The following is a 25,926-nucleotide window of genomic DNA, read 5'->3' as shown; positions in this document are numbered from 1 at the left end:
ACCTATTAAACTTATCCAGGGACGTGCAACTCATAAGGCACCCAGAACAGCCATCTCTGAAGTCGTTGGTGTCGCTACCAAATGTAAATTCAGTCAGACAGTTGTCAAAAAAAATGAAGGTCTTTCCAACAGCTGGTTTTGACAGTCCATCAAGTTCTTAACAGCTAATCTTTGTGACCAACTGTAAATGTAAACATGTACCATTTTTTGTTTCTTAAACTAGAATTTGAGAAACCTCTATTAACTGACTACCCAAAATCCACTAAGACCTTACAGTGTCAAGAAAAAGCAAAGCTTCACTCAGATTCTACGTAGGGAAGTGACAGCTCTCTTCTCCATGGTTTCATAACCACCAGTACCCTGATGGCAGCAGTGCATGAGTTAAATTCAACAGCCTTTTATATCTCTGCTAAAAAAAATGCTGGCATTCTCTTTACTTTAGGGATCCATATCCCATGCCAGGAAATCCAGCATAAATAATACAGGTGCTGTATTGCTGTCCCAGGCCATCCAAGACACATCATGCATGCACAACCTGTACGTATGCGCCCAGAAAGACCAACATCGCGTGTTGTGAGTTGCATTGCAGATCAGACTTGCTGCACATAAACTTTACAGTTCCATCTTACAGTGCAGTTCATTGTACACACCGCTGAGGGTCTCTAGACATTCGGAAGCCTCACAATAATGAGCTAATTAATCCACCTAGGATGAATTTCTGAGTAACTAGATAATGTTTAGCAAAATCTGACACCTACTTTTCTCTACCCTACCTGGATTTGGCTGAAGATACTCTGTGGATTTTGACAGCAGCTCTGCTACAGCTTTATTAGTAACATCAATTTTCTGAAAAAGAAAAGTAACCGAAAGTTAGTAAAAAGCAAGCCTGTTACTAGGAAGTTTATATTTGATTAGATATACTATTCTAGCTGATTGTGAAAATTTATTTAAAATAAAGCAAATGTGGTAGATTAAAATAAATGGTCATGCCATGGTTGTGACGAGATCGTACCAAAATAAATTTGCAGTTAGCACACAGGAGGAGAAAAAATTTATATCAAAATGTGGAGACCTACTTATCTCTCTAGCTCATAAGTCTCAAATGCTGCTTATGCATTCTAGGCTACACTTTTCCTGCCAGCCCAATGGTTGTTACTATGACTGCTTTTCTCCACAGGTGAAAAAGATTTAAAATATCCTAGCTCACAGTCTTGGGGCCAGGGCCATTGAAAGCAGTGGTTTGCACTGTCTTCCCATTTAATAGATTCTAAAATGCTATAAAATCACATTTCAGGGTTGTTTCTCTTTTTCTACCTCTGCATATTACTTTTCCTCTTATAATGCAGAAAACTGAAATAATTGATCTGAAGCCAAAGAAACTGAAACCTAGAAGCCTGTTTAGATCATAAATCCTAAATATGCATATTGAAAAAATAAAATAAAATAAAACAACTCACACAAGATTTTTTCTTCAATCTGCCAACAATAAAAGCTGTGACCTAGGTCCACTATGTACATTTAAAATATATAGAAAAGACAATGGTGATAAAAAGCACTTAAAAGCTCAAAAAGGAGAAAGTGACATTAACACAGTTTGATTTGAAACACCCACCACGAATAACTCGATAATAAACCTCTCCATTTCCACAACAATTCATTTTAATTCCTGACTGCGGACTTAAACTAACAAATATAATTCTGAATTAAGAGAATTTTTTCTCTCTCACTAACTTCCCACATAGACAGAGGAGAAAGACAAGTCTCTCTTGGTGCTTTGCACCAGTCTTGGAGGAGCTTCCCTTCACTGTCAAGAGGTGTCTGTGGAACCAGCTTCCTCTGCTCAGACAGCCTTTCTGCATGTCTCTTCTCCCTTGGCTGAGCTGACAAGAATCAAGGATAAATTTGCACTTATTCTTACATATTTATGTTAAGTATTTCCCCCATGTAAATCTATAATACCATTCTAGCATCTGAAATGTGAAAGACTTTTGATTTTGCAATAGCTTAGTGTTGAAAAACGTACATTGCTTTCCTTACCCTTTCCATCTCTTGAAATTCTTCATCTAATTTTGTTCCTTCAGCTCCACTTATTTTTTCACTGAATAACTGTAAAAGACAAATTCCATCATGATAAAATATGCATCATTATTTTTAGAGAACAAGTATCTCTGAGAGTCACAAGAGTTCACTGCAGATTAGAAAATAGGCAACAACTGTGCAGGAGAAAAGTAACCTTCCTCTTGGAAATGAAACGCTTAGTTCAATAGAAACAGAGATGTGAATTTACAACAGAAGTCACTGAAGTGACTTCTCATGCTTTAACGCTTTGTACCCTAAAGGCACAACCAACACTGCACATTTCAAGCAGACAGACCAGAGTCTGTCTGCAGGCGAATCCAGAGTAACACTTTCAGGGATAATTCTCCAGCTCTGGACATCTGAGTGCCTTCTGGTCCTGAGTGCCATTAAGCCCACAGATACAGCTCCCATCCCTGCTGACGGCAATTACATGCTGTGCAGCTCAGTGGAAGGAACCGACTCGGGAAAGATGCTGCACTATGACCACCTGTGTGACCAAGCATCTTTATGATACTAAAAACAACAATGCCACACATTCTTCGGAAACTCTGAGCAATGGTTTGAAATCAAGGGTTTCAGTAAACCTTCTTAAATCGGCTATAATGTTATCCACCTTTTGCATAAAAACTCCAGGCCATCAGACCTGCGTTTGATCCTCACTTAATCATGGCTAGGCACAAACAGTCTAGCAGCTCTCAGCTGCCTGCTTCTTGCAACGTACGGCACCTGCACAGCAACAGAATGAAAAAACAGGCAGAGCATGACACAGCCTTTGAAAGCATTACGCCACTATGAGACAAGTCGTTTAACACACATTAAACAGACTTCAAACAAACTCCTATTTTTGCAGGAATTATCCTAGTAGACATTTCTCTGCTTTAACGGACTCTGAGCACTGAATCTGTAACAGCATGATGTGAAACCCAGGCCTGGCTCATTGACTGCTGGCATTCCCCAAACCTGCCCCCAGTAAAGCGTTTTGTTCATCCTCAGCACCCTCTAAAAGAGAAGGTATTTCCCTGAATTAAAAGGGCCTTGGAGACTTGCATAATCTGAAAATGGGTCATGGCTCTTGCAGCGCAATGCTTCCCTCTTCTCAGCCGCAGCCTGCACGGCACAGGTGTGCGGGGAGCGCGCTGCCTCACCAAAAAGCAGCAACGAGCTGATGAAGCAGGGCTGGGAGCTCAGTGGCAGCTGACCTTGCACCAATATCACTGCTACCACACAGCCAAAAGAGTATACCTGCTTCAGGGAAAAGGTGAGTTCAAAGAGCCATGCTACTAATTACTTCTATTGGCTTTACAATAAGACTCACAATTTTTGTGCTTGGTATGCCAAGCAGCCGACAAATTCCACGAGATTATCTCTTTTCCAGAGCACTGACAGAACAGGCACAAAAGCAGATCAGAGATGAGGCAGCCCAGGCAGCAGGGAGCTGTGGCAATCAGCACCTTCCCACCATCAGATGTCACTGCAGAGGAGCAACCCGAGGCCACACACGGAGGGGGACACTGCCCACGCCTCCACAGGTACATCTGAGGGGTCCTTGGGCAGGGATGGAGAAAGGAGCTGTTACAAAAGCTGCCTATCAGAAACTGTGCAACTTCTTTATGCTGGCAGTTTGTCTCTTTTCTGTGTAATGGTAATTCCTGAAACAATCAGTGCTACTTTCCACAGCCTCACACATGTTTTCCTTCTCCAGCAGGCACTGAACAGATCCGTGGCTTCCTGAGCCCTCGCACAGCGATCCCTTTCAGAAGGCCGAGTGCAGCGGGGGAATTATCCTTCTTAGGCTGAAGTTGTAAAATCCGCATTCAGCATCTACCCATAACAGTCTCATTACAAATAATCCATTTATGTGTTGGCAGAGGATAAATGCAGTGAGGTAACGTGATTGCTCGACTGTGAAAGCATAATTAATAATAAATTACTGCATCCAATGGCCGTAACAATGAAATGTCCCACCCCTGGAGAGAATGGAGCTGGACATTTCAACAAGAAGCGGGGTGGACAGGTAGAAAGTTCACTCACTAATGATAATGCCAGGGATTTAAAAGAAAAAAAAAAAAAAAAAAAAAAAAAAAAAAAAAAAAAAAAAAAAAAAAGAAAACCACCCAGCAACTCCACTGACTCATTGGAAGGCTGACAAAGTCTGAAGAATGCAGTTTCTCATCTGCTACACTGCAAGGTGATATGTTCTCAATAAAAGCCTTAAGGCATTCTCCATTTATCCACTGGCATCCCTTAGCTCTCCCTGGCTTACCGATGGCCATACACGGTCACGCACACCCCCCTGGATTAACAGGCCAAAACTTAGCCTTGCTGCATTGTTGCTGTTTTTGCCAGGAGTGCAGGGGTTGATCCAAGGCGTTTCCACCCAGCTGGCAGGGCTGCGCTCCCCTCCCAGCGTGCAGACGTGCCAGCACCGGGCTGCAGCCTGCTCACCCTCCCTGCACATGCATCTGCTCAAATACTACCATTTCACCTTTACTTTTGGTTTCTCTTCTGCAGTGTTGCAAAACTCCTCGCTGTGCTTTAACCGGTAACATTTGGTGCCGCTAACCAAGGGAGAAACTGTCTGCAGCAGCCGTGAGTCACTCCTTGCACAGGGACCACTGGGCTTGCTGAAGCAGCAGGGAGTGAGGAAAGCATCAAGGTTGGATCCAAGGTCACGGGACAATAGAGGTTTCCACGCACCAGCTCTCGGAGAGCAAGTGACATTCTGTATCTACAATTTGTGGGAAGTAATGGAAAAATTGAATTAACAGCTTGGATGATGGGACAGAGTACACTTCCAGAGCCTGTGGAAGACATCAGCTCAGTGTCTACATTCAGCTTCGAAGAGGTTATAACCTGGAGGGCCTTTCCAACTCACCCACCTGATCCTGAATCTGCATTTACAGTCTGTGGGAATGCAACTGCACAGAGCCAGCCACGGGATCCGCAGGCATAGTTTCATACACACCGAAAGCTGCCTAAATAATGCACAACAAAATCAAGGAGGAAAAGGGCTCACCAGAAGAAAAATAGTTGTTCACATGCAAACATCAATGACCCTGCAGTTTCTGACCCAAGCAGACACTTTCAGTGTTAATTAATCTGAGCTCTAGTTTCCTTCTAAAAGGAGAATGAGTACCTCAGTGCTCACAGACATGGCAGGCTGATTCCTTACAGTCCATAAACTGTTCTGAGCTTCTGACAGTAAAAATTGGTATAAAATTCTAATGGTTATCATTAAATTTTACCATGACAGCTTATTTCATATTGGTATAACCAGCATCTGTTTTACTATTCTCATGTTTAGAAACACAACAGCTTTTGTTCTGATCACAGCAAATTTAGGAGTTATGAAACTAGTACTGCCACTCTTCCAATTAAAAGTCACAGGACACCAAATTAATCATTGCAAATGGATGCATAAAGGAGACAACTGCTGAGTTTTAATTCTCTATCTGCTGAGCATCATTTACATGCATTATATCAAGCAGCAAAATGCTTTGAACTTAAATAGAAGCCTGCCTGGCTACAGGGCCGTGTAATTACGAGGCAGCGTCTATCGGTGTTTGTGAGTCAGCTAATCAAAGGCGAAACCGCGGCCGTCACACGGAGCCTGTACTCTGTGGGAGCCTGGAATTGTTTGCATGGGAAGAATGCTGATCTTCATCTCCAAACTAGGCAGCCAGGTGCCACGGTGCTGAGTCTGTCACTACACAGGGACAAAGCCAAGACATTGGTCCTCTGAAATATCCAGATCACACCACGGGGCCACCACTCCCTTACTGCTCCAGTGCTAGGCCAGAAGCTAAAGCCATTCAGCAGAGCTAATTGGGGTTCCTCCGGATCACTACTTATGCCCAGGAACAGCTCCCCACCTGCGAAACAATAAAGATTTCTTCCTCTGAGGTGTCTGTGCAACTCCCTCCATCACATTTGACTTGTTAAGAGTCACTGAGGTTGGAGCAAAACAAAGCTACCCTTAAACACGATCACAAAACCAGTTTCAGATCTCCCATTTTACTCCTACCTCTCCTTTGCAGTTACATGCAGTAACTGCTGTGCCACAGGTCATGACAGACCTTGTACGCTCAGTACGACAGAAATGAAAACCTTTTCACATAAAGAAACACGGCAGTTTGTACACAAATGCTCTTGGCTGCAGCTTCTTGCTAGGTCCTGCTGTTGTTTGGAATAATGGAAACTGGAACAGGACAGGCTCACTGTGGAACTTTCTAGGAAGACAAATCTGGGGGAAAAAAAAAAGTTTTTGAAAGAAACCACTTCAGTTGTAGTGATCTCTATTTAAGCTCTGTATATCCAACTATTGTTCAACATGCAAATTGCAATTTTGTTACACAGTCTTAAAAACCTGCAAATATTTATCTTCGAGGAATTTATATTCCAAGAAATTCTCTGTAAAAAAATAAATAAATTCCATAAACATAATATCCAGATTTTGTTCTCACACCTGTTCTTTGTTACATTAATTTCTTTACGGTAATTTAATTTTCTTTTGATTTGTTCTGTTGTAATGAAGCACGAGCAGAGCACACAAACTATCTGCAGTTTAAACTAAAGCCTACGCCTCAAGAAAACTCTGAACTAAAATGGCCTCAAGCCTCCATATAATTTTTCAGTACTTTTATCTGAAGTATGTTAAGATTTATACTCTTATTGCGCAGGAAGGCATACTTCTCTGCTCTCAAATGGGCTGTGAAAACAGGCTTCAGAAGAACGCTGTCTTTTTCCAGTGTTTTGTGTATCACATCCACTAAATGTGAATTACAATTCTTTTTCATATTTCACTAAGGAGGGTTACTGAGCACCAGAAACTGCCAAAAATATCCCAGACCAACAGAGAGCTGATAAAAATCTCAAAACAATTACCCTATTTTTTATATATCCGCTGGGTATTTTGTAACACAAGTTAATACGGTTCTTGCCGGCCAATACCTGCGCACAAGCTCTGACCTTCTTTTTCACTTGCTTTGCCTTTCTTTTGCAACAGATGATTGAACCATCACAGGTTTTTGTGTTCTTGAGCTCCACTTATTTCAACAGTAGCTGAGTAAGTCCTTAATTAGCCAGCAAAAATCCCTGGTACGTAACTGGCCAAGAAGTCATCAAATGCTATTTAATGACCGAATGAAAGATATCTCATGCTGTTAAAGACTGAGAGCTTTTATTGACCCTTCACCACGTAACAGTATTTATTTTGTTCTGAATGAGTATCTGTTGAAATTATCTGTTGAAACTTTAATGGGATGGAAAATTCCTTCATTTGTCATAAATATGCACGCTATCAAACCCAGGAGGCAAAACCTAGATTTTAAGGGGAGAAAAAAAATCTTTTAACTAAAAAGCCCAAAGCTATGAAAATATTCCCTCCAAAAACAGAAAGCAGCAACCAATTGGGAAAACTAATAGATTCATCCCAAAGTTAATACATAGGAAGCCAGGAAATAATGTGACTCTCCTGCTCCAGTTCCCACAGAAACCCATCGCTGGGCCAAGCTGCACAAATACATTAAGGCAGATCTTCAAGTACCGTGCTCAGTGCAAAACACTGCATTCCGGCATGGCTAATGCATAATAGCTACACTGCTCTTAACAAAGCATTAAACCTTTTGGTTATTGCCCTGCAGCCACGTAATTGTTTTGTTTGGTGTTAAGTCCTTATGCGCAGAAGATGTAACGCAACGTGACAATACTAACGGCTTTCTGAGGAATTATTTTTTTTTAATTACATGCCTGTCATAAGCAATGGGAAGAAAAAGATGGCTGGCAAGGTGTCTTCTGGCTGAAGCAGTGCTTCCTTGCAGTGTTCAGCCTCCTGAGGGAAGTGAGGCTTATTTTTTTATTTTTTTTCCTTTTCCAGAATGCTCTTTCAGATTAGAGAAGCAAGGTGCTGGCCTGTCTTCCAGGCCAAAGGGGTTGCCTACGTGACTTGTACTCAGGGCTACAGGAGTGGTATAAAATCCCACTGAATTCATCAACATTTGCACATGGATGTTTAAGGAATGGAGGCTAACTGCTTTTGTGCAATTATAAAACGCCTTATACTATCACAGAATTTCTACGGGACATTAACACTGGTTAAAAAATATAATCACGTTGCGGATACAAAGATTAAAAGAGCATTCTGGCAGTACCTACTGCAGAGGACATTTTCGTATGAATGCGGGGGGAAGGACAAAAAATGTGCTACATGCAGCTGGATGTTTCTCTTGCAGCTCCCTGCCCGTCACAAGGAGCTGAACCAGAACTTCAGAAGGTCACATCTGTGGCCACGGGAATTCACGTCCTAGCGTTTCACCAAAGATCTCTACGCCCAGATATTTGAAGTAGAATTATAAATGGATCAACTATAGTGCGTGCCTGTACTTCAAAGACAGCCCATGACTGTGCTCACAGTCTTGAATAAAGGAAGGGCATGTCTTACATCCAAGCTTCCCTCAGGGATTTGTGATGCTAGCAAATCCTGTCTCAGCAGCAAACAAGAATCACAGTACCCAAGAGGGCTCTGTTTGGCTGGTCTCTGTTTGTTTTAAATATGAGGGATTTAAAATTGTGCTACATTTGAGGCCCAATAAGATGCATTTCTTTAAAATGTTTCTTAAATACTCCCTAATTTTAAAAAACTTGATACAACTCATAAAAATGAAAAATAAGGCCCGAGCTCCATTTCATTTTCAAAGCACAGTCTTCTGTAGGAAATTCCATTTTGTACTAAAAACAAACAAAAAAACTTTCTATAAGGGCACCAAAAATCCCAAGGGCCTGTTTCCCAAGCAAAACATACCGTCTCATAGAGATCTCTGAGTCACACACACAAAGTTAAACAAATGAACAAAAGTACTGGCAACGTTTTTTGTATACATGAGGAACGTTCTTAACCCCACTAATATTTATGAACCGCTGATTTCATTATTTGTAACTTCTCACACAAACAGGTCCAAGAAGGTCACAATAGATTATTTTTACAAAGGCAGATGAACTGAAGTATAAAAGAATAAGACAAATAAAGAAGAATAGAAGATAAATATGTTTGCAATATGACTTGCTGGGGAAGCAGGGACCTGAGGGTGTCCCCACGTGCAGCCTTCCTGCATGGCGATGCTCTGGTGCGACATGAAGTCAGCTGCAAACATTTTACCTTTTAGAGGCTGCCTGTAGAGACAATTATTAAGCCTACGGTCTAAGAGGGAGCCAATCTTTCACAGCAGAGCATGACCCAAAGTGTCCATGCCCAGCCATGGGATCAGCTGAGAGCGCTGCAGCCAGCCCTACAGCTGCCAGTATCACCAGGAGCCAGCCCATCAAAACCCCGTAAGCTCCATAAAGACAAACCGACCCGCTCCCATCACAGAACAAGGCCTGCAGCCACCCGGGTGAATCAACGGCGAGCCACTGCAGCCGAGCTGCAACAGCACGGCTCTGGCAGAGGTGCAGAAGTGGCAGCTCACTTCTATTAAGAAAGGAAGCTCAAATCGTGTGAGCCATGGATTCTGGGATCAAGAAAGTCCTTGCAAGCACCGGTTCCTACAGAGACATTTGAGCAATGACATCAAAATACACGCACTTCACAGAGATAATCTAAGATGTCTCTTCCAGCAACTCACCAGCTGCTCAGTGTGAGGTTCTGCTATAAAACTAATGGTGCTAGGGGCTCATAACCACGCAGGTAAGAATTCCCACCGATTTCAATTCTTCTGCGTACAGTTCTTCTACCCCACTTACGGGGATCTCTCCTAATTTAAATCAATTCACATGAGTAAGGCTTGCTGAAGACACTTAGGTACACATCCAAACGTATTTAATCAAAATAAGACCTTTGCTTTGGCAACCACACTGAGGAAGGAAAACGCTTGGAGCTCAAGCACATGACATAAATGAGGTTTCTGGTTGATGAGTGCCACCTTTTCTTTGGGAAGGACATACACAATGAAAAAAAAAAAAAAAAAAAAAAAAAAGATGAGAATGTGAAGAGTGCAATTAGCTGAACAAGCCGTAAGATTTTGCACAGTCAAAACAAAAGATTCTGCCAGCTGGGAGCATTATCACAACAGAAATTTTTCAGAAGAGAAGGGCATGCTGTTCTGGCAAAGCTGAGGTGAGATGAAGTGGCTGGAATTAAACAATTAAGTCAGCTGTAAGAACAGGACAGTGTGTCAGTTGTGGTCCTGCACTTTATGACAGCCACCAGTAACCTCCAGTGAAGTATTATTTATGACTCCATTTGCTACTTGCTATATTTGTGAAAAAAAATAATTCCCAAATCTCCTTTCTTTGACGGCTATACTTAGAACCTCCCCATGTGATTCATCTTTCTAATACATTTCTTATACGTATGGGTAGGTAAGGGGTTTTTTGTTTGTTTCTTTGTTGTTTGCCACAATTCAGGGAACAGCAGACATTACACTATAGCTCTAACGCTCCTTAGCATTGTTGCACAAAAAGCTAGACACAAAACCTCTGTGCCAGAAGGAGAGTTTTAAGTAGGGTCAGGAATGCTGAACGCTTGCTGTTACTTGGTCAACACTTACAATCCTGTACCCAGCTGACGCAGTGAGTACACAGGCAGGCAGCCATTTAAATTAACCTTATTAACAAAATCCTGCCAAAGCACGGGTAAATACAGACTGTGTAGTCTAGACTTCCACAAGCAAGTCCGTACGTTGAGAAGGGTGCTGCCTCTCCCTCTAAGAAAGCCTGCTCTTTTAAATGCCTCTCATTTGAGCTCTTAACATATTTCTGAATGTTTTATCTTCAGTATGTAGCTGACAGTCTGACTCTTGCTGTGGCATTTGAGAAGTCTCGAGCTTCTCATTGAAAGAGCCTTGTACAGATGATAGCGCTTGCTCATCGTTCTGGATTGCAGACTTCCAGCTCCAAGCAGGAATTACTTCATTGCCACTGCTACAGGTTTTGACGCTACAGGAAAAATGAGAAGCAAACTGATACTGGTTCAACCACACATTCAAGCTCCTAAGATGCCAGGAATTTAGGGGTAAAACTGGAAGCCTAAGTACTTGATTGAATTTGAGGTAAACTGATGCTTTGGCCACACAGTAAGTGGTAATTCTGCAGTTAGGATGCCAGTCCCAGATCTCCATTGCCTTAAAGAAAGCTGTCTGACATAAAATATGCTGTACATAGTTCCAAATAGGCAAAGAAATGAAAAGTTACATTTACAGGACTTATCAATTACTGCACTGTCACTAAACTACTAAACTTTATTAAATGAATGCAATTTCAGCCTTTGTCAGTGAACAAAATTAAACCATCTGAGCACACAATTTGTGCAAGGAAGGTCCTACCACTATTGTAGACTGTGTTAGAAGAGTGAAACGAGGAGTGTTTTCATCTGTTTTCTATGTTCAAACTGACCACATTTACTGTTTTGGACCTCAAATTTTGAGTGTTAATCCTCTTAAAATCTGAAAAATAATGTGAGCTTCTTGCTGACCTACGCAACTATGGACTGTTCTAGTCCCTAAATAACGTTGATCTTACAGAAGAGGAAATGTCCTAAAAAAAAAAAAAAAAAAGGTTTTGGCCTAAATGTGCAAGCAGTTGGGTAGCAGAAAGTTGAACAAAGTTGAACAGAGTTCGCTCAAGACTGTATGAAACATTTATGACCCAAATTAGGAATTGAACAAACTCTGTGCTGTCCAACTGAACACCTTCATTCCAAAGCAAAACTTCAAAAAATATTACATAAAAGCTCCTTGAAATTGTATGCAAAGCAAGGAACTTCCAAAGTTCAAAGCCTCCATGAGGATCATAAACCATTACATACAGTTACACTGGGGCAACATCTGAAAATAATACATCAGTAACCAAAATGTTAATACTGATTATTAAGTAAATAGTAGAGCTGCTCTCCTGTGCTGACAGGGAGATTAATGGACTATTAGCAAAACTATGAGATAAATATTTTACTAAATATTCCCTAGTTTAATCATTTCTATACTTTTTTTTATTCCCATGAGTTTTAGCTTTTTTTTTTTTTTTTTTTTTTTTTTTGGTAAATATATAAATCTGTCAGAGCTCAGCAACAAAACCACACTGAGCTGGATTTTGCAAAACTGATGTCTTAACAATAAATATAACACAAAACAACGTCATGCAATTAAACCGGCTAATTGGTGTCACAGAATACTGTTTTCCATGCATGTCAGAAAGTACAAGGATTAACAAGTTTCCCCTTTTCCTCACAAACACAAACAAGTGAGGGAAAACAAGAACAGAACAAAAAATATACGAAAAGACACAACCAGAAGAGCATTGGTGAAATAGCTCATCAGACTGGGATGGAATGCTGTTTTCTATCAAATTAAATGTGCTTTTGCTTCAAAGGAATAGAATTGATCAGAAGCTTTCATACACACACAAAACCCAAGAAATATTAGGGACCTGGATGTTTTTGAAAACCCCAGCAAGTGCTTATCTAAATCTCTCGGCATGTAAATACTTAGAAGTCCGTCTCGTGAGACTCATCAGAGAAGCGCACACGACTCAAAACACTGCCAAACTATGAGCTCTGTTTAATTTCAGATTCAAGCCATAAACAGCTGACAGTGGCTAAAGTAACTGCTACTATATTATTATTATTACTTAATGCCTACTTTTCAAGCAATATTTTGTCCTTGAGTTACTCCTCGTACAGCATAGCACAGACTTCCCTTCTTTATGTCCATAAATCGTGGCTGCACAGGTGAGAAATACTTTTAAAAAAATAAAAATAAAATATCTCTGCAACCACAACGTAGAAGAGTCAGCAGTAACAAAGCACAAATACAGTCCAATGCTGTGTCTTAGGATGTACAGACAGGTTAGGACTTCTGTGTATCATCTACAATTATCACATAGGAAACACTTTGGAAATTACCAACTCTTAAACTAATGCTTGGTTGCAGCGTTACCTGTGCACACCTGGACGTGACACTCACCAACTATCACGTACACAAAAAGATCCACAGCACTGCGGCCTAAAACATTTCTAATGGCTTTAAGAATTCTGACAGTCAGCAAATACGTTTCCATGAAAGTAAGCTGTGTGTTTAAAAATTACACAAAGCTGAGTACTCAGAAGAAAGAAGACTTGCACAAAAGAGCTCCGATCAATGGCTCCTGGCTCATAAGCGCTCTGCCAGCTCGAATGAACAGACACGCTTTTGCAAAGAAGCGCTCTGTGCTTTATAAAGCAATGGCAATCCTACCGACACAAGAGGCACATGTAACAATATTAAATTACAACAGACGTTCCATTTTCTCTAGCGTTTTCTTCTGCAGTGGATTCAGTAATTTCTTCTGGGAGTCTCCCGTCCCTCCTCCTTTTGTTACCTCTCAAATCCCAGTCATCTGTGCTAGGAAAATTAGCTCAAGTTGGCACTTCTCTTACCTGCAGCACCACTGACAGTTAGCAAAAATAAAGCTTTACAGGAAGCTCTGTCAGAAATTACTACCTTTGAAGGGGTTTAACATTTAGTGCTTTAAGTCAATTCATTTGAAAGCCTATTAAAAATATTAGCACTTTACATTTCATTTGTGAACCTGTAAGAATTTCGATTTAAGTCAGGTTTGCTGCAAATTCTCCTTTCAGCATGAGGATCCCAGCCTTTGGCAAGAGGAGGCTGATAGCTGTACCGGCCCTTCTCTGACAGCACAGTTCTGATACTAGAAAAGAGGCACAGGAACGAAACATCCCTGGCAGAAGGGATGCAGCAATTCAGTATATTCCCTAGGCAGCCTCCACCAGCTGGGATCCCACTGTCCTAGAGACGATTAAAAGCTCACTGAAGCTCCCAGTGCAAGACCGAAGTATAAACACTGCTTGCCTTCTGGGGAGAAAGGGAGCAAAGCTGATGCTTTTCCATAGCATCAAGGTTAAACCAATGCCACAAGTTCAAAATCTGGGACCACGGTCTGGTCTTTGTTAAGAATATCATCGTCTTCATGGAACCGCAAAAAAAAATAAAAGTTTGGCTCTGCTCAAAAACTGAAACAAGAAGCAGAGAAGGGGAGAGCAAGAAAATCACTTTACCACTGACAACTATTGTATTACATGCAGGTCTGTGCCAGGGGCAGTCAGCCCTATTAAGGTACTAAAGTCCTGCGTCAGGTTTTCCTGGCAGCCCTATTTGCATGCTTTCCTCACATTACAATACATAATTGCAGAGCTGTCACTTTCCCCCATCTCTCGAGTATTTCTTTTAAGCCTTGTAGATTTTCTCTCTCTCAGAAACATTAGGCAAGCCAAGCATCCTGAGAAATGTTTTCTCCTCGTGCTCTGATCACTGGTAGCTCTGCATGTCTTTCTTTCTCCCCATCACCTTCTAAGTGAGGAGAATTCAAGTCCCCTTCCCATATTTTTAGTAAATTCTTTGTACATTTTAGGGCTAAAAGAAAACTGCCTGCCCCTTAAATTCATTTGCTTGCCTTCTGATTTAGTCTCTTCTCCCTACTACTGTTTTTCCATTCAGTCTGTCCTTCTCTTGGTTGCCTCACCTCTCTTTATGAGTTATCTCTCTTTGCCATATGTTCCTTTGAGCTTCCTTTATTTTCTTATGGCACACACTTCTCTCCATCGATGGTGGTTGTAAGGCTCTGCTCAAAACCTGAAGAAATCACACACACACAGTGGGAAGAAAAAAAAAAAAAGGCAGCAGCATCTGAGCTGGCAGCCTCCAGCCGCCAGCAAATACCTCAGAATTCCTCACAAGGAGAAAAAAGAGAGGTAATTTCTTCTACTTTCTTCCATCAATCTTTCCTATTAATTTTCTGCCATGAATAGCTCCTCAAATAGGTGGTTTCATGAAACAGATTCCGGGCTATTGTGGGTTTATGTTTATATCCAGCCAGAGAGTTCCTTTTCCACTGATGCTAACGCGCCCCTCGCGCACAACACACCGATGCTGCCGAGCCACAGACAGCTCACAAGAAGAAAAGATGTTTTCTTACAGTGAAGTCAGCGGGACAGGGGTGGAATGAAGAAGCAATGGTGTGAAATACAAAGGCTGACTGGTCACAGCAAGGCATTTGGTGCTATTACCATCTATTTATCGTCTCCATCTTACACAGTACAAAAATAAAACGACCAGCACAGCTGATACTTGAGCAATGCTACGGCCAAAGCTCCTGTCACAGCACTGAGCAGCGTGCCCTGCTGCACGCCCTGGGCATCCAGCTGCCAGGGAAAAGCGGTTCTCCAGCGGGCGAGTCTGGCTGTGAAGCAAAGCACTTCACTCCAGCTTCAGACCAAGACTCAAACCAAGCTTAAACAATCAACGTTGGTTTTCCCCCTTGTAGACAAGTGGGGAAAGCCTACTTATGGCCCTTGCTTGTGTTTTTTGTGTTTATTTCTCATTAACCTTCCAAAAACAACTAGAGACACTACAGCAAGATTTGTTTTTCTAATTGGTTCTGTGTCGTTTGGGGATGCACATATACACAACGAACTGAAACCAAATCAAGTCTTGCCCAGCTACCATAGTCCATAAGCAAAGTTGGTCAACTACTGTTCCTAAATTTCTTTTAAAGTTAATTTTTCTGTATCTTCATCCTACACAGTGTGTTGCTACTTCAAATACAGCAACACCATCCTGTGACTGCACACAGGTCACAGTCAGTAACACAACAGTGATACAGGAAGAGCAGGAAGGTAAGCACTCTGCTTCCCGTTGCACTGGTGTTATTATACAGTTTCTAATATTTTCCAACTGTATCTTGTTTGGGAGAGCAGACTGCCTGTTGTTCATTCCTTCCTTTGAGATATGTTCAAGGCCTGTCAGAGAAACGCCTTTGGCCCTTTTGAAACACCGCACATTCTACAGCAACATCCATGCCATATAAAATATTGCTCCTAGAACAATTTCCTTGACCTACTTGCTGTAACTGGAGATGAGCTGAACTCTTCAAAGCCTATTATTACAGACCGTATGCATACTGGTTGGTATTTTCACATGCATACACATGGGAATGAATGACAGGTCTTGGATAGGATACTGCTGCATTCCCTTAGTTGACTAGCTGGTGCAAACAGTAATCTAGCTACTATCCCAACTAATCCTGCAGGGGAAGGCATTGATTCTGTTTAGAAGAACAGGAACAACTAAAGGAAAAGTCATTATTTAAATAATTTTATATGGCTTTATTTTTCCTCTAATTAAAGGGATTTAAAAGTCCATAAGGAGTAGACAGGAAAAGGCATCTTTTCTTCAGCATGTTTACCCTCTGCACTTGATAGTACCTGCAAGCAGTGCAAGCATTTTCCCATTATGATGAAGCAAATTTTCCGTTGCTTTCCTGAATATAAGGAGACAGTGTTTTTTTTTAACGACAATGAATTTACATAAGTCAGCAAAGGAATTCAGGGAACCTGTACTACATAAATCTAAAAAAGCTGTTTAACAAATCTATGTATACTGACACAAATTAAATTCATTTAGAGCATGCCTCATGGCAAGCAAGGCTATTGTTAATGCCAGTTAAGCCTGTTCGAGTCAGTCCATTCAGGTTTAAACAGCAGAGGAGATAAAGGAACTCGGTTTTTATGTCAAAGCTCTCTCCCACCTTAATATTCGATACAGACTCATAAAGCCTTGCAAATCTGATGTAAGGGCACACATTTTTTGCAGTGTAGTTGTAAATCTATGTCTACTAGACAGGTTAGCACTAGATACTCATTTGACAGTCTGTAAACCATGTATTTACCTAAATCACTAGTTTCCTAACGTAAGATTTACAGTCATAAGTGAGAGTCTGCTGTGCATCTAACATAGATATCTTATGAATGAGACCTCCAGGAATTGTTCCAGATGCACTAGAGTCCCTTCTGGCCTTGTCAACAGTATATATTGATCCTACAAAACAGATCGTAATTAAGTCACTTGAAGAGAAAACTTGCCAGAAAAAAAGGTCTAATCATCATGTTAGTTCTGATTAAGGCCAACTCAGAGGACCAAAGAACTGCCTAGTCAGAGTTCCTGTTTGTTGCACAAGTGTCAAGACAAAATATTCCTACAGCTATGAGCAGTGGCTTGATAAATTGTTCTGAGAATTTCTGCTGAGGCAGGAAATAAAACATTTTAGAATGTTCGGTTATTTTGTGCGAACACAATGATAATTCATCCAGCCTTCCCTCCCGAATGTTTCCACCAGCTTCCCCCCAGAAGGAGCTGCGTACACTTTTGTTCTTTTCAGTGCTCTGCTCAGGAGACATTTATTGGTTCACTCTCATGTTCTTTTATCAATGTGAGAGACTGGTTTATGCTATTAATTTATATCATCTCTAACTCAAGGCTGAAAGAATGAGGAGTCCTGGGACACAAATACTGTAACAAACATCCCAGAGAAGATCATGTTCTTGCTGTTATTTTGAGAAACAGATAATAACGGAAGGAGAGGGGAAAACAGCTAAAAGAGATATTACTACCTTTGCTTTCAAGGGGAGTTGCAATAAGCCTTTGCTTGAAAAGCTGCTTCCTGTGAGCTTGGATTTCTATCCCAACAACATGCACTGTTTATGACTGTTTAATTAACTTTGGCCTTCTGCCTTTAAATTGTAAAAGCACTTTCCCACAGACACACGGACACTTGAACTTAAGAACACAGCAGATAAGTGTCACCAGTTACATTAACTCCGAGCAGCGATGTGCCAAGCAGTCTGTAAAGCACTGTAACGCCTGGTTCCAAAAACACAGCACAGCCCGAGCTCCAGATCTCCTGCAGCGGCACAGGGCTCCAGTCAGCGGGCTGTCACTTAGACAAAACCCCATCAGCATTCCCTTCCGTTTTGAAGGGGGACGTGAGTCTGCTCCTGCCTTCAGGTCTGTCAGCAAAACCCTTTTGGATTTAAGCTTCAGGTCAGACCCTGGAGCTCTATGAGTTAAGGTTACTGGACAAATACATGAGCTAGAAGCATACATAATGCTTAATATTATTCTAGCAGAAAATGTTTAAAGAAATGTGTTCTACCACTTCAAAACCTAAAAGGCCAAGTTCTTTCTCTTACAATGCATACAGTACTTGTTTAATATAATTTCCTTTAATAAGCTTCTTTGACAGAAAATATTAAGCAATCGGTAACCATATGCAGATAATCTTGGCAAGACCCTCAACTGCAGTTATAAAAGCGCCATCTTTTCTTTCTTTCCCCTAACATATAGCAGCTTTCTCAGCTTCCTAATTACACTCATCCTTTATTCTTTTTAAGCATTAGCACAGAGCTTAAGCACTAGCTACTGAATAACATGAAAAGAAATGTGTTGTACATTTAAAGGGAAAAAAAAAAAAAAAGAGCAGCTGTCGCCGAGCAGAAGCTTGATTACAGCAACAGAGAGCTAGCACAACATCTCAACTGCAGCGAGGCCTGGCATTTGCTTCCCAAAGCACTCTGCTCAAAGGAGTTGAATAAAGAACAATTCAAACACCGTTTTTTCCACCCTCTCTAGTCCCCCACAAACAAGCTGGACCACCCAAAGGTTAATGGAACTTGTTATTAACTTGCCCAGCCAATCTGCTGTAGCTCTGCCGTTACCCTGAAGATGGACTTTTACCTTTGGGTCCCACCACCTTTTAAACCCGATGAATCTGGGCATGGCAGTGTTTCTAGCTCTACAGCTGTGGCACACGGTACGATCTGAAGTCTTTCCTTTGGATGTGGTGAACCATCAGCTCAGATGCTTTTAACCTGAAATCTGTATTAGACTTGACATCCTTCCCAGGTACCTCACCAGGCCGGCTCAGCGCCTCCCACAAGCACTGTAACTTTCACTGTTTGACCACATCAGTGGGATGAAAAAGCAAGCAACACAGGCTTCACATGAGAATTTCTAAACCACAGTGCTTTTATTCTTGATGCCCTCAGGAGCTACTGAACATTGGAGGCAGCAAAACCACCAAGAAGTACATTTCAGAAGCCAAGTCCATCCCACAGTTGTTCAGATTTCTACATCTCCCATTCCTTCCTGCCAATAAGTCCAATTTACACGTACCAAAATACAACCCCCTTCCAGAGAGCAAAATCCTCTAAGTAAAGCCTTCATCTCCATGCCATTGTACAAACCATGGAGCTCCGGTAACCATCACGCGTGCTTTCTCCATGCTTGTTCCAGAGCTCTGCACAGAAGGGTTGCGTACAGCCCTTTGATGGCTTCTTGCTATGGTCCTTTAAAAGCAGCACCAAAGAACCTTTCCCATTCATTACAACTGTTCAGACAGAACACCAGTAATAGAATGAGACAAGCCCAGATTAATGCAGCACTGAGGCCAGTACTTCTACGTATTACACAACAGCCATTCCAGTTTGACAACCATAGCTCACCTGCAATCACCAAAAAAAAAAAAAAAAAAAAAAAAAAAAAAAAAAAAAAGTGAAAAAGGACAGTAAAATATTGAATCTACAGAAACCAGAGAAAAATGATAACCAAACAGAACATTTGAACGAGATGGGGTGTACACCAGCACTCAGCACGGTGTCTATGAGCTTAAATGCATACAGATATTGAAGAAAAGCATAGTATTGTGGACAAAGGAATTTCTTGTCCATATGTGAATAAAGTGCAAGACTCCGGACTCTATAATGCGAGGTTACATTTCTATAGAGAGTGAGTCATTTTGCACCAGGCACTGACACGGCGTGGCATTACTGGGTGTTTTAGTCAAACTTGTCTGCTAAAGCTATTCTTTAGCACAGGCATAGTACAACAAAAACGACTTTGTATTCCAAAACCTTGAACAATTCCCTGACAAATCTCCACTGTGTTTCCCAAAGAACTCAACACTGTTGCCAAGACATGCATTTATAAATTAGTATATTGAAAGTAATTGAAAATACACATCTCAAAAGGAAGACATCTTTGTAAGAATTCAAATATACTAAACCAAACTGACCTATCTACATTTTTAGATGAAGACACATTATTCCATGTTATTGCCTTATTAGGAACATACAGTCATAATAAAGTGTGAGACTCGAGACTGTCAACATTTCAAAAGAGAAGACGCAAATGCTTTTAATGAGAAAACCTGATTATGCTGAAGTCTCTGACAAAAAACTCAAGTTCATTGATCTGAGATGTCATGTAGCCAAGAACAATGACATACATGAAAGCATAGTGCTTCACACAGACAGAAACATGCTTTTACTCAAGAAGTGCATTCTGCGCATCTAAAATATTGTTCCTTAATCGGTTTAAAATCTTGCTGCTTGTGAAACTGAGCATATTCTAAAGATGCAAGTAGAAAGACATCAAAGGGCCATCCAAAACTCTTAAGTTAATATCCTTCCTCCCTTTTCTAATTTTACTGATTCCTTGCTCAGTTCCAAGCTTCTGTTAAAAAAAAAAAAAAAAAAAAAAAAAAGTCTGAGTTTCTTTGGGAAGTAAATTTGGGTGATTTTGATTTCAAACTATGACCTGTTTGGCCCTTGCTTATCCAGCCAAAATACACTGGCAGACAAGTGGTGGTGGTAGTGCATCACACAGAGGCAGTCCTCCTGTAGGGTGACAAAGGAAAAGCAGCAAACCTCACTGGTGGGGACTAACCAGCACCACTTCCTGCTTCTCTTTAGGTGTCTTGTTTCATGTAGAACAAGCAGGCAATATTTTGTCCTTTGTGCTTTCCACACTTAGTTGCTAGAGCTATGAATGACAAGTTAGATGCAGAGCAAGTTCCACGGGGTGTTATCACATTAGCACTTCTTCCTCCTTCTAAAGCTCCCAGTGCAAAAATTCACTTGGCAATGGTACAATCCTGATTTGGCTTTAAAACAATCCCTCTTTCTACAGATATTTTCTGTGCTTATAAGTAAGGTGTGGCTTCCTTTTGGCTTACTCATACATGCCCACTGAGAAGATGAGAAAAGGTGATTATGCTATAAAACAAAACCCTGAAAATTGGAGATTTAAATTACTCCTTTACATGCATCCTTCCCAAGTAATATAAGGACCCTTCACATCATCGTCATAGTTACTCCTGCTTCATCTAAGATGCTTCTACATCAGAAGACTCTCGTGACTAAATGTAAAGATTGCTTTTACAGATGCTAACAAGTAATTGTCCAAGTAGTCCCTTATGACATAGTTTTATCCAGAGTATTGAAAGAATGTGAAAAGTTATACCACATTTATCTTTTACTGCTCAAATTGTCTATTGCTACTTTAAAGGCCTTTTACAACTTCACCCTAACTTCTCTGTCCATTCTACTTCATTCCTCACGCTGGTCCTCACTCTAATTGGGCATAATTCCTTCCCCTGGTGCTCCCCACAGCTGAAACAAGCTCCTCCTCCCCTCCTCTGAAATCATATTTTTCTCCCTCACACAACGGCATTCTCAGTTTTTCACTGAAGCCATAGTGAAGACTCTGGGATTTTCATTGCATAAGCCCTACCACTCAAAGGCTTTGTAAATTAAATGGCTGGCGGTGCTGCCATTATTACCAAAGTCATGGTGGTCAACACTGAAGCCAGGGGGAACTGGTAGCAGAGACCTCTTGTTGGCTCATTGTCCTGAACTTCCATGAGATACAGCTCTCTTACAAAGCACAGTTTATTCTACTCTGAATTTGGACAAAATGTTCATTAAGGTATTTTCCACAGCTGCTTAGCCTTTTCTAAATCCTTCTCCTCCCTGGTGAGACTTCCCTTGCACTGTTAATGGCTGTCGTGCCACTGCCTGAGCTAACCCATGTGAAAGCTAACCACACGTTTCAGCTGGGTTCCCTTTCAGATGGTCAAGCCGCCTCTATCAGCTCAGCGTGTGACCACACGAGCACCCCGAGCTGACACTAGCAAGCAGGCAGGAGCTCACCCCAGGGGTAGAGCGAGGCCACGATGGCCTAGATTTAGGCTGCTCCAAATTGCCACGCAGCTGTATCCTCAGCCTGATGGAATCCAGTCGCTTCAGCTGATGCCTTAAATTCAGGGCTTGCACCTGCAGTGCAAAGATACCACTGAACAAAACACAAGCTATGCACTTCGGCAGTCTGACTTCCTCAATAACCTCTCTCCTAAACTAAATAAGCCTGACATTACCTTGTCAGTACAATACTTCGACATTTTTGTCCTCATCACATGACATGTAGCACTTGCCACTCCATCTAGTGAAAATCTATGCTTTGCCTCATTCTAGACATGCTGGCACATTGTCAGTCATAATCCTGGAAGAGCGCGCTGCTCTGAGTCATAGCCCCTTATTAAAGGAGTTTCTTGCACTTGGTGTTCCCATCACATCGTCTGACCCGTTCCAGCACAATGCCCTGGAATTAACCCCAGAAAATGGATCCTTCATTCCTTTCTCAGCCTAAACTACCCTAGCTTATTCATGTAAAATGGCTCCCACTGGCTCTCCGGAAAGCTCACATTAAATACCTCACTGACTATAGTGCAGGCCTCAACTCAGGAGGGTTTTAGCCAGCTCTGAGAACAGGAACAGTCCCAGAGCTGGCCATGCACATAAAGCTGAGCAAATACTTGAAAGCTTCATGGAAGCGAAGCCCCGTATATTGCCCTGCCATTGGGTCCAGTACCAAACCTGACTTCATTAGAGCTGTTGAGAAATGGGCAATTGCAACATTTTTCTCTTAGAGTAACATTTGCTAGTGTTACATCTTTTACATCATTTCAAACAAAAAATAAATAAATAAATCCTAGTTCTTCAAATAAGAGAAATCAGTCAACATGTAAATCAGGGCTAGCATGTGCAGAATGGGCAATTAACATCCTTAAAGCATTTAAATCCCTTTTTATTCTGGAAAACACTTAACTACACTGCATAATTCATGAATATCCAGTTGCCCTGCCACATTTTTCATGACCAAATATTTCTGCATATTAGACGGCTTTATTGAAAACCAATTTAAAACAAAATATTTGCTTTTTTGCAAGGCTCCATACATGGGCCTCGTTTTGAGGACACAGAGCACGTACCTTCTCTTCCTAAGTTCATGCCTCAAATACATTCTCAGTGCCCACATGTGAGGCCAAAAAAATAAACATTTAATCAAGACCGGTGCCAGAGAGCCCTGTCCAAGTAAGGGCTAGGAAAAAGGCAGGGATTTTTACTCAGTTTTGGGGCTGACCTAGTTCTGCTTTTGTAAACTCAGAATATACTTACATCACTTTCATTTAATTCAAAACAATCTCATTATATATTCAACACCACAAACGGTAAACGTGAGCCTTAGAAATTAACTGACAAATATTTCTAAATATCAATACTTGATGTGACCAACCACAGGAGAAATAATGGAGAGAAGATGTGGGCACTTTTTATAGTGATTTACAGTTTTAAGGTCAAAATTCATGCATTTGGATAAAGTATTCTTAAATTTGTCTGAACGTAAGAGCTGCTAACACTGAAAGATACACTGCAAATAGTTAGCAGTGCCATTCTGGGTTTTAGAAGTTACTACACAATTATGTATTTAGATAAAGCAAACATTTCCTTGGCCCTGCCATATTTAAAGTGGCAGTTTTAGAGAATCCATTACCAATGAAAAATGTGGTCAAAATCATCCACTACTGAGCTCCCTAGTGAGCTGTACAGAGGAAGCAGAGCAACAAGACTGTCAACAGCAGTTGTATAAAGCCAGATATATTGGTGGTCAAAATCATAATTTTTGGTCGCTCTGTTTAGAATTAACTTCTCCTCACATTAGCATACTATTGCTCATCACTGCTTCAGCATAATGCTTATCAGCAGGTATACTGTGTGTGCATGGAAAGTGATGAATAATCTCTATTTATTGCTCTGTCAGAAACTGCTTTCCTCTCCATCAGGCAGTAATTCTTACTGAGCTCCATTCCCACATAATCACCTTAAAGATTTGTCCTTCAATGTTATTAAACTACTGCTTACACTTTTAGTGCTCATACTAACCCTGTGCATTTTATTAAGTCACTATAAAATGCATTGATAATTCCACTACCTTCCCTTCCTTTTTACTGCGGATCATTTTGATTAAGTGGTATCATTCTGACTTTTTGAGCAGTCAGTCCCGTAGTTCCCACTAGTTTTGGTATATTGTGAAATACCCACATTATTCTGCCACACAGTCACTCACTGGTACATCCTACTCAAGGTAACCCACCTGTTCCTGCAATGGACTGCAATTTTCCCTTTGGAACAGCATGATTTTTGAGCTCCTCTGCTTGAGAGGTTTTGGGTTGTTTTTTGAAGTCATTTGACAGTTTTCACAGGCCCTTAAGTTCATGTTCAGCATTAGAGCACTGTGAAGCAATGTGCTTCCAGTTCCTGGGTCCACTCCAGACATAAGTGAGTTTTTAATGGGGTCACTGTCTCATCACTCAAATATTTTGAAAAATTCAAAAATATTCTCCCAGCAGCTTTGCAGCACTTTTGACTTCATGTGAGGCCTTTAGCAAATATACCCAAGGTAAAAACTAAAGGACCTAAGATGTCTTCTTCTCCTTGCTGATGCAACCTGTGCTTGTGATGAGTTGCAAAACCTAAATGGAAGAAACAAGTCTCAAACACTCTTGTGTAAGTTTTTAATAATCCACGTTCCTTTCATTCACCTAATAGAAAGTGAAAAACTCTGAGTATTACAATTTTAAAAATATATATATTGTTTTAATCTCAGTGACTCATCTAGAGATGAAGTCACCATATGTTTTTGCCTCCTTTTCATAATTCCATTTCAAAAGCCATTAGTGGTTTTAGGCAACAACGCTTTGCTACATGCAATACCACAACCTGAAATGCTGTTGGATCAATGGGGTTTCTTAGTCCACGCTTCTAAGAAAGACATACACTGCCCTGCATCTCCAGGAGGTCCAATTCCTTCTGGTGGCTACAGCAGCGCTGCAGAAATGCACCACAGACGTCATGCATGGGGACAGGAAATTCCACACAGAATTATCTGTATTTCGTTGTTATCAAACTTTATCAAATTCCAACTTTAAATGGAAAACACGTAAAGCTGGGAAATTTTCCTAAGTATAGTCTACACAGAGAACAACACGGACCTTTACAGAGTCCTCCTCTATAGAGTGTGGTGGTTTTACCGTGCTAGGCAGCTGATCACCACAACCGCTCTCTCACTCCCCCTCCTTAGATGAGGAGGGAAAGAAGTAAAGAACAGCTCATGGTTTGAGATAAGGATAATTTAATTAAAGGGAAAAAAATAATTATTAAGGAAATATAATTCTTAATTAAACAATTTAACTAAAGAGAAAAAAGGGAAAGGGGAAAAGGGAGGGGGAAAGGGAAAAAAACAAACCAAGTAAAGGCTATGTGGAAGTGCAGAGGAAAGAAATTACTCTCTACTTCCCACAAATGAGCGATGCTTGACCGCGTCCTTGGAGCAGGGCCTCAACGCACGTAGGTGGTGTTCAGAAGGACAGCTGTTTTTGCAACGAGAGCCCACCCCTCCCCTCTTCTTCCTTTTTCCACATTTTATTGCTGAGTGTGACATCATATGGTATGGAATATCCCTTTGGTTGGTTTAGGCCAGCTGCCCTGGTGATGTTTCTTTCTCATTTTGCCCACCCCCTAGGAGGGTTAGAGAGAGTCCTGATGCTGTGCCAGCACTGCTCAGCAGCAGACACAACACCGGTGTGATACCACTGCTGTTCTAGCTACAAGTGCAGAGCGCGGCACTGTATGGGCTGCTGCAGGGAAAGTTACCATCCCAGCCAGACCCAGTGCAATAGAGGTGCATGGGTTTGTACCAAGTAATTCCTACAAAAATGCAGTACACCTATCAGGAGCAAACCATGCCCAGGCCGACGAAACAAGAACCTGTAGCTACGCTTGAAGAGATCACTGAAGGGCAAATCTCAATCATTTACAAGCTCACTTGCAATGAGGGTCCCAAGTCC

General features: G+C 41.2%; 1 protein-coding gene and 1 long non-coding RNA gene across 3 annotated transcripts in view; one reads left to right on the top strand and one right to left on the bottom strand.

Annotated features, from left to right (window-relative positions):
* Positions 1 to 25,926, bottom strand: part of SH3GL3 (SH3 domain containing GRB2 like 3, endophilin A3) — a 53,951-nt gene that overhangs the window by 15,005 nt on the left and 13,020 nt on the right. The window contains exons 2-3 of one of the 2 annotated variants that reach the window (XM_035335794.1): positions 2,038 to 2,106; positions 774 to 846 (exon numbers count right to left, since the gene is read on the bottom strand). In XM_035335794.1, coding sequence (XP_035191685.1) covers positions 774 to 846; positions 2,038 to 2,106 — 142 coding nt within the window. Of the gene's footprint in view, positions 1 to 773; positions 847 to 2,037; positions 2,107 to 25,926 lie in introns of those variants that run through there. The other variant, XM_035335795.1, reaches the window with a different exon arrangement.
* LOC118172107 lies at positions 3,155 to 5,118 on the top strand. The gene is made up of 3 exons (XR_004753559.1): positions 3,155 to 3,337; positions 3,455 to 3,608; positions 3,782 to 5,118. It is a non-coding gene; the product is annotated as an uncharacterized LOC118172107 (long non-coding RNA).

The sequence above is a fragment of the Oxyura jamaicensis genome, chromosome 10 (assembly GCF_011077185.1).
Source record: "Oxyura jamaicensis isolate SHBP4307 breed ruddy duck chromosome 10, BPBGC_Ojam_1.0, whole genome shotgun sequence".
Lineage (NCBI taxonomy): Eukaryota > Metazoa > Chordata > Aves > Anseriformes > Anatidae > Oxyura > Oxyura jamaicensis.
The sequence above is the reverse complement of the archived record's forward strand: the minus strand, read 5'-3'. Positions and strand labels throughout refer to the sequence as shown.